At 33.4% G+C, this 9407-nt stretch overlaps 1 protein-coding gene and 1 pseudogene across 4 annotated transcripts; both read right to left on the reverse strand.

Moving 5' to 3' along the window:
- Positions 1-378: 378 nt before the first annotated feature.
- Positions 379-2032, reverse strand: LOC111300027 (putative galacturonosyltransferase-like 1 pseudogene; annotated as a pseudogene). Its single transcript, XR_016330050.1, has one exon. The product of XR_016330050.1 is annotated as a putative galacturonosyltransferase-like 1 pseudogene (transcript).
- Positions 2033-7350: 5318 nt separating this feature from the next.
- On the reverse strand, positions 7351-9177 carry LOC111300029 (uncharacterized). 3 transcript variants are annotated; one of them, XM_022895622.2, is made up of 3 exons: positions 8688-8895; positions 8346-8408; positions 7351-8242 (listed from the first exon to the last, which is right to left on the reverse strand). In XM_022895622.2, exon 3 carries the CDS (start codon positions 8229-8231, stop codon positions 7557-7559), a length of 675 nt encoding a protein of 224 aa, XP_022751357.2. In that variant the 5' UTR covers positions 8232-8242; positions 8346-8408; positions 8688-8895; the 3' UTR covers positions 7351-7556. The 3 variants fall into 3 exon arrangements, with proteins under 3 accessions (XP_022751357.2, XP_022751355.2, XP_022751356.2); XM_022895620.2 differs by lacking the exons at positions 8346-8408; positions 8688-8895 and adding an exon at positions 8928-9177; XM_022895621.2 differs by lacking the exon at positions 8346-8408 and having other exon boundaries at positions 8688-8893.
- Positions 9178-9407: the final 230 nt, after the last annotated feature.

Genomic DNA, 9407 nt, shown 5'->3' on the forward strand with positions numbered 1-9407 from the left:
AGAAAAGGAGAGAAAAGCATACGAAAATCATAAAGCTAAAGTTATACAATAGTACATGATTTCTTGCTATAGTTGTGACTTCACTATTATAAACTAAAGCTTCCTCTTCAAATATAGAAACTGTGAGAAAAATTGATGATGATACATATAGGTAAAAAAATGGAAATCATTTACTGCAGTCGATTTAATTCAAACTGTCTTAAATTGTGGAGTAAAATAAGGTACAGTTCAATTAGACCAGACATTGCACCAACATCATAGTTTTCAAATTTTCATAATCAGTGCCTGGGATGTTTGCAAATTATTATCAGAAAAAGATGAAATATTGAGGCGATTATGTCAAGCAATTCAACAGATAAAAGAAAAAGGGAAAAGGGGAAGATGAACATGACAATTGAAAATATTTTGATCTTGTTTCTCTTCTTTACAGTAGTTGTAACTGTGTTATATACTGTTCTCAGATACATGGATTAGAAAAAAAAAAAAGAAGATTGCAGTAAGATTGTTAATGCTCTGCTATATAATCTATGAACACCTCCCCACACTTATCACCATAGCTGCAAGAGAAAGATATTAATTTTACACTCAGATCTCTATTCTCCTAAGTTCTATGGCATCATTGAACCTAAAATCTCAGCCCAGAAAGGGAAAAGAGTTAAAGACCCCACCAAAGAAAAAAGGGATTTATTATAGAAAATGACATACGAAAATTCTAAGAGTCCAAAGCAAAGGGTGTTTGCAGCAAATCATAAGGAGCCCATAAAGCATCCAAAGGACAAGGCTTGTTAGCATCTAGTCTCACCCATGGCTTCCCTTTCCCACTCCAATGCAACAAACTAACCGGACCAGGATGCAAATCTCTACATAATCCTCTATAATTATCTCCTCCGAGCCCATGTTGGTTCCATCTATGATCAACAGGCGCTATGTTCCCTGCAAAGACAAGCAAGAATGGTGGCAAAGACCCTAACTCGTAGATCCTCATTCTCTTTTGAAGCTCCATCCATTCAATAATCTTTGTAGTGTAATCTCCTGCACGCCATCTTTGCAAGTCTATCACCATTACCCCAGTGTTGAAATAACAAGCTTTGCGTCCAGCAAATGTTAAAGATAACGTAGGGTTTGACCAGAAGGTTGGGGTGAAGTAGGAAGTGAAGTTGGCGTTGCAATACTCGGGAGCAGCTAGGGCCGAGTGGTCTCCAAGTGGGGTTGCGGCAAGTTTAGCGATGTCATCGACGAGGACGAGGTCGGAGTCCAAGTAAACGACTCGGCTGAGACATGGAGGGAGGAGGTTGGCGAGGTAGTTTCGGGCGTAGTTGAGAGGGCAGTCGAGTGCAGAGCGGATGGAGGTGGAAATTAGGCCTGAGACTGCGGACGAGTCGTATGGGTAGATTTGGAATTTGAGGGAAGGGAAAGAGCGGGAGATTGTATGGCGGAGGTGGTGGTTGTTGTTGGTGGCAGAGGCAATGAAGTGGAAGACGATGTTCTGAGGGCAAGAAGAGTGCTGGAGGACGGATAAAATGGCGGCCATAGAGCCACGTAAGTAGGCTGCATCTAGGGTCATTGCCACATGAATAGCTTGATCGGAGCACATTACATTGGTGCCACTTGTGTCAATAGAAGGGCATGTTGGAGAGTTATAAAACTGTGGAGCTTCTTTGAATCTTTGATAATTAGTGGTAGTTGCGGAGGCAGGGGCAGCATTGGTGGCGGAGATGAGGAAGAAGAGGAGGAGAATGCGGTGGTTGTGTCGGTGGAGATGATGCATTTTCTTGGTGGGAAGGCAAAGGACATAAAAATTATAAACAGTTTGAAGAATTAGATTGTGGTTTAATCCTTTTACATTGGAGGAGGGGACACATCAATGATTTCAACCCCCTTTGTCTTTTAACCCACGTTGGCTGACAAATGGTGCTGAATTGCTCCCAGGAAGCCAACGCAAAAGGCTTTTGAGCCAATTAAATTAAACGGGGGTTTCGGATTCCACGGTATTTTCAGTAAAGTATATTTGAGCTTACGAATTTAAATATTAATTTTTGTAAAATTTATTTAATATAAATTTTTTTATAAATTTTTTTTAATTACAATTATAATAATTTATTTTTCAATCATAATTATAATTAATTTTATTATTTTTTTAATTTTACCGATTCTAAGTCTTTGCTTCACATTTCTTTCTTCCATTTTTAAATTTGCTCTCTCATTCTCCTTTCCTTTATAATAAAAAATGGAAACTCTCACCCACATGAATATAATATTCAAGATGGTAACTTTGAGAATTGGCAACGCGTAGACAAGAAAGTACCTTAAAATTAGCTTTTACTGCAATTGAAATGAATGTCAATTATGGGAAACTAACAAAGGACAGATTGTTTAACTTGGATTGTCCTCCAAAAAATTGAATTGCAACATCTTACAATGACATATCAACGATTTGGTTGAGCAATCCGCGTTTAAGAAAGCTCCAGCACAGCATTTGTTTTGCCTTCAATCGAAGGCTTTGCTTGCTCGGTGGAACAATAAAAGCAATAAAGCATGTCAATATTGTTATCACCTTTGCTGCATCCTCCAACCATCCATTTTCCTCATTTAACTTCTTCAATTTCATTGCCTTATTTGGGTCTTGTCAGTTTATAATACGGAAAATTCTTCCCTAATTTTTTTTTTCTAATTCAAACATTTAATATTATTTTTATTTATTTAATTATTTTAAAAAATAATATTCAATAAATTTAAACTTTAAATTTTACACACTTACGATTTCTTTTTTATTTTCAAAATAATCTATTTTATACTATATATATATATATTTATATATACACACGTGATAATGCCACATGGCTGTAATGGATGGGCCTATTAAGTGCCACCTAAGCAGGACGATAGTTATCAAGGAGAAAAATTTTTGGTCCCATTGGCGGAAAGTTTATTGTCTTAATAAAGAGATAGGGACATGGAAACTAGAAATTGGTGGAGAGTGCTTCTCTAACTACATACATATTTTGGCCTCACCTCTCCTTGTCTAACTTGTGATTGTGTCAAAAATATGTGACCTAACATTAATTTGCTTCCTTCTTGTTGATATGAAAAATGAAAATCACTTCTAGTTTGTTTATAGATTTTGATCCTCCATCTTCTATAATAAAATTTTTCTTTTTCCTTTGCATGATATAGAATGATAAAAAAAAAAAATCATAACTTATCGTAAGGACAATGATCGATCCAATCCAAACCCGATCTTCTTAAATTTTAACTAGTTTCATCTCTCTCTCTCTCAAACCCCAAAATAGCCAACATACCCTTCTTTCCTCTCTTTGCTTCTTCTTCAAATCCAAACTATATATGACATAATAAGCCTATTCGAGAAAATGCAACTTATTCATGATCATATATAGTAATTACCTCAACTTGTTATTTCTTGACTACATTTAATTCATCAAAACATATCTTCGCTCTCACTCTCATCAATATGTTTGAATACAGTATAAAATAATTACTTTGAAAATAATGAATCTTATCAATATCATTGCTTTAAACTAGTTTATGCATTAGTTTTTTGTATACAAGAAGCTGTAATTTAAGAAAAAATATTACAAATATTGTTATTTGAATATTATTTTTTAAAAATAATTATATAAACTAATTAAATTAAAATTCGAGTTCATTTACGGATTTATTGATGATACCCATATTATAAATTATCTTATACCTCAAAAAGAGAATTATTAATTTAAAACTTATTGGGTTAAGAATAAGCTTTCATTATTGGGTTAAGAATAAGAAAAAGGATTTGATTTGATTTCATGTTTATCTTTAATTAAGCTTTAATTTCTTCTAAGCTTTCTTGCAAACCAATTACATTATGCCACTTCAGATTTTTTACCTCTTTAAAATAGATTGCTTCACACAATTTTTTTTATACACAAAGATAGAAAAATGAATTACAGATATTAAAATTTGTTTCATATTATTTTTTAAAAATAATTATATAAATAAATTAAGTTAAAAATTATGAGTTAAAATATATACATTTATGCAATTCAATCTTATCACTCTTTACATTAATTCAACATATTCAAAACTCGTTTCTTCTTTCTTTTCAAGTGGATCCCAAAGATATTAATCAAAGCTATGAGGTGGTTTCTTTCGTGATAATCATCCAAATTCACGTACAAATGAAATGGACAAAAGGAAACTATATCATTGAATGGCATATGCATGTGTACCTCAAATAAGTTATTTGCCTTTGTCAAGAGAAATGATGGGAAATACATGCTTCATCCCATTCAATTATTAAAGTTAAAATAAAGCAAAATGTTTAAACCAAAGGCACAACATGTGCTACACCTGACAAACTCCCCTGTACTCCCTACTCCTTCCAATTATAAGGGATACCTGACCCCAGTCCTCTTAATTAATGATGTGATATTTTAATATCATATTCAAATATTTTAAAAAATTTATTAAAATATTTAAATTTAAATTTGTGAAAAGATATTTTTTTTAAAAAAATAAAATCATAAAATCTTTAAATTAAAATAAATTATATTTTACAAATTAAATGTAAATATTCACAAATATACAATGTAAAAATTAATTAATGTTCGATTGTGGATTATTTTGATATTATTTTTAAATTATTTTATTTTTTTACTGTTGGCATCGGTATTACTGTTTAAATTTGAAAATTAAATGTTATTAACAATTTTTTTTTGGGAGAAATTTGAAATTTTCAAAATCTAACTTTCTGAAAAAAAAAAAAAAAAAAGCTATCAACCATTGAAATGCTTAAATATAATTCTACTAACACAAATAAATTTTTTTTTTTTTTTTTACTATGGCTTTTACACGATCTTATGTGTGATATCACCGACTCCCACTGTACGATTTATCACCGACCGCAGATAGTAAAAAGTCAGCTTCAATCGGCAATATCCATAGTCTCAAGTCTCAAGCTAGCTTTGTCTGTTTGCTAGTTATTGACATTACAATTGTCATATACTCGGTTAGCTGACTCGTATGTTTCATAGAGGTTTACATTTTGTATAATAATTTATATGTTTTGCAATGTATAGTATTAAAATAGCATTAACTAATGTGAATATGTCATCTATAAACAAAGTTTTTTATAACTTTTCAACTTTAATATTTATAGAAAATTCATTTGAATGACTGATACAGTCCATTTGAACGAATTTTCCATTCAAAAACTTACTGCAGACAGGAAGCACAATAAATATGGTATAGGGCCCCCTTGAACAATGTTCAAGAAGAAACACCGTACAACCAAAGTCAAAAGGAAGGGCTCGAATTGAACCACGTACAGTGTGGGCACAAGTTGTGCAGAGCTGTCCCCAAGCATTTGTTCAAAATCCCCCGTCCTTGCTATTTGTTTTTGACACGATTTTAGTGAGGCACGGAATATGAATTGAAATTTCTAATCCAATGTGAACTGGCTTACTTGTTTGTCAAATTTTGTGTCGGAACTCAGTTTTTGAATCTTAAATGATACTATTTATACTTTCATTTTATTTCTGAGTCACCACTCAAGACAAACCTTGTCCTATAGGCTGTAGCTTTTCCAGAAAAACTATGGGTATAGATAAAGGAAGATTAATCTCAAGTAAAAAGGGAAATGTTATAACTTAAATTTAATTAAATTAATTTATATAATTATTTTTAAAAAATAATATTCATTAAATTTAATGTTTAAATTTTAACGTCTACGATGTTACGAGTGAAGATTTTTTTTCAAAAGGAAGTACCAAGAGATACTTTTCCAGGCTGCCATTGACGTGAAGGCTGAAGTTGAGAACTTATGGTCAATCCTTTGACAGGGGAAAGAGACCACTTACTATGCTAGTTACAGAATTTAGTCATATCCACCCTGTGGTTGGAGGAAGTACTTTTCTGTAAATTGCGGGATCGAGCATTAGACGAACTTATCAACCACGAGCCACGGCAATGGAAATCTAGACAGTGAATCTAAGAAATAAATCCTAGTGCAAGTAGTAATCCTTTGGCGTTGAAGCTACGTGCTGAATCAGTGTTTCAAAGGACAACTTTATTAAGATTTCAATTTCGTCGTACTTGGGACGACAATAAATATGTTTCAGGAATTACTATTTCCATAGCCATTGTTCGATTAACGAATCAACTGAGCTAGCTAGCTATTACGTATTCCCTGCCCTACCATGTGGAAAAACGTACTGTCTCCTAAGTGCTAACATCGGAACCATCCATGCAATGATTCAACAAACAAAATTGTGGCTGAAACTGAAAAGAAACTAGATATTTGAAAACTAGTTACAAATTTGAAAGCAAATGCTTATTCTGAGAATTTTCGAGTACTAAAATTTGAGTAAAAAGAATAGAATCATAGCGCCAAAATTCAAGGGGAGACACCTAGCTTTGATGAACATGGAACTGTTGCAGACAGCTACAAGCAGCGCATACAGCACAACTTTGAAACATTTTTGGGCTGGGATATCCTTACAAGCAGCAAAAATGTTACCAGTTAATAAAACCCAGTATTGTTTTTACATACAGCCCAATTCGAGCCTATTGGTCGATGTTTGTTAGATGATGGGTTCTATAGACGACGTCCACTGTTTCTTTAAAAGTGAATAAAAACCACAGCTTTGAGTGTTAGACACAAACTCATTTCCAATATGGTTATCTAATGAATCCAGGCTGTCCAATAATTGGCGTATGGGAGGCATACAGCCATGTCCAACACCTATACTGTCCACTCAAAGATGTCCGATAATTGGATTACATAAAAAAAACAGCTGTTCCTTTTGATGATCCTGACATGATTGACACCGAAGGATAATTTAATAATGCCTCAACATAAGGATTTGATTTGATAAATTACCTGATCACGTAACTTGATAATTATCTCAGACTACTAGTAAATAAATCCACTAATGTGGCGGAAGTTTCCATTATCAAAAAGGTATTTCAGAGGCGAAGCCATCAAAAGACAAAAAATACTAATAATAATAATAATAATGAAAATGGTCAGTGCAACAACATATGTGGACAATAGCCAAAGGAGAAAACAATTTGGCAACTTTAAAAATCACCAACATAAAAAAAATGTTATTCTCCGCATCATTGACAACAACGTTCTCTGGAAGGTCACCTGTTTCCAACTCGGTTATCGGACAAGATGCTGGATACACTTTAGCATCCACCTACAACATCTGATTTTCACTTAAAGAGGATGAACTAGTTTTCCAAGAGTATAACAGGTTATGCACAATCACTTCAAATGCTCGTTGTGATTATATATTACTAGCAAACAGCTACGGAACTGCCGACCAAGCAATCAACACAATGTCTCCGTGTATAAGAAAAAAACCTTCACTAGTTTTTGTTTCAGAAAGAGAAATTAAGACAAGTTGTTGCTGATGCTAAATGAGACAAAAATGACAAAGTATCATATAGACAACTTTTTCCCAAGCCAAAACATAATTGCCAACCCAGTATGCATTTTTACAGGCACAGAAACTAAATAACCAGCACCGGCTGAGCTTAAATGTCAAACTATTTCACCAACAAAGCAGAGCAAGGACCACAAAGAACCCAACGAACAAAAGAAGATTCTTCAAAACATTGTCCGCCTGCCGTCCTCGAGTTGTTGGCCGGGGAAACCCTTGAGCATGACCACTATGAACTGTATTGAACCCATAAGGAAATCCTGAAGTTGTTCCATACACAGTAGCATCTGGAAATCCATGAAACTGAATATTAAACAAAGATGGCAATAGGCCTCCAAAACCCATCGTAAAGTTACCAATCCTAGCAGTTGCCATTGGAACAAAACCCCCCATTAGTCCAAACCCATAATTGGCAAACTGATTTGTTTCCGGGGGAGGAGCGGTTGCCGGTCTTTGCCCAGCAGGGCGGTTTGGGATTTCCATGCCCGGATATGATTTTGATCGCGGATCAGTCTGGTTTTTGCCCCTGCCATAGAGAGGAAGGAGTTTTTCCTCTTGTATGAGGGCCTTGCAAACCGGGCATTCTTGACAATGCGAATGATGGTGCAACCATCTGTACAGGCATGGCCAACAGAAGAGATGACCACAAAGAGTGACAACTGGGTCTTGAGCTAATTCGAAGCAAATATTGCATTCAAAATCACCAACATCATTAGCATTATTACTACCCGAGCAAGACGGACTTGGGGGTGGTATGCTTGTTGGTTCCCCAAAACCACTCGCCATTCCTTGTATATCTAATACAATAATCAACAGAATCATAAATAAATAATCATGAGGAAAATACACAATGAAAAAGGTAAAATAAGAAATCCAAGATTCAAGTTATGGAATCAAAACCTCCACTTTCAATCAACCAAATAAGCTCAGCTCCAAACCCAAGTCCCAATTTCTTTAAAAACCCTAGAAAATTTGATATGCAACTAATCACATAACGATAAAAATCCCTAAAAATCGAATCTTTTTGAATAGTTCATGAAATTATCCCATAAACGACGTCAGTCATAAACCAATCCCAAGAATTTGATTAGTCCAAAAAAATAAATCCCTAATATAAATTCAGAAAATAATCAACTAAAAACCCAGAAAAAAAAAATCTAAAACCAAGATCGCAAAAATTATAAACAAAATGAAAATTTTAACATCTAAGAATTAGATTTAAAGAAAAAAAAAAAACCTAACCTGAGAATTGAAGGAATTGAATGAATCAGTGTTTTTTTTTTTTTTTTGCTAATATTTTTTGGAAGGGTGGACTCAAAAGGAGAGAGCTTTTAATGGGAAGTTAGGCAATTAGGGGAAAGATTCAAAGGTTAATGGGATTAAATGATAAGGAAATAGAATAGAAAAACACCCAACCCAGTCAATTAAAATTAAAAATCAGGGGGGAGAACTCCATTTCTTTCTCTTTTCCTTAATACCTACCTGGTTTCATTTTCTATGGATGGACTTTAGTCACTCCAATGGACTCAACAGGCTTTCAAGCTTAATCCAATCAGACAAGATTTGCCCAGATTCATGACCCAATCCACGCAAAAAGAACACTTATATGTTGAACACATCGGGGGAGAGCTAGAGAAAAAAGTGGGTATATTTAGAAAAATAACTAGCAGAACTAAATTCTTTGCTTGAAATATACCAAATAACCATATTTCTTTTTTACTAAAACTTTAAGATTTTTAAATCAAAATGAATAATAAATTATAAATTAAATATAAACTTTTACAAATTAAATCAAAGTAATTATCAATTAAACGAAAATTAAATACTTTACTTTAAAAGTAATATCTAAAATTTTAAAAGAATTACATATTATATAATAAAAATTATTTTTAAAATTTTAATATTTAACGTGATCTTGATGATTTTATATATACGGTTTTGTGTGTGTTTTTATATTGAATT

Source organism: Durio zibethinus, chromosome 18, assembly GCF_047325235.1.
Source record: "Durio zibethinus cultivar Kanyao isolate XHJ-2024 chromosome 18, ASM4732523v1, whole genome shotgun sequence".
NCBI lineage: Eukaryota > Viridiplantae > Streptophyta > Magnoliopsida > Malvales > Malvaceae > Durio > Durio zibethinus.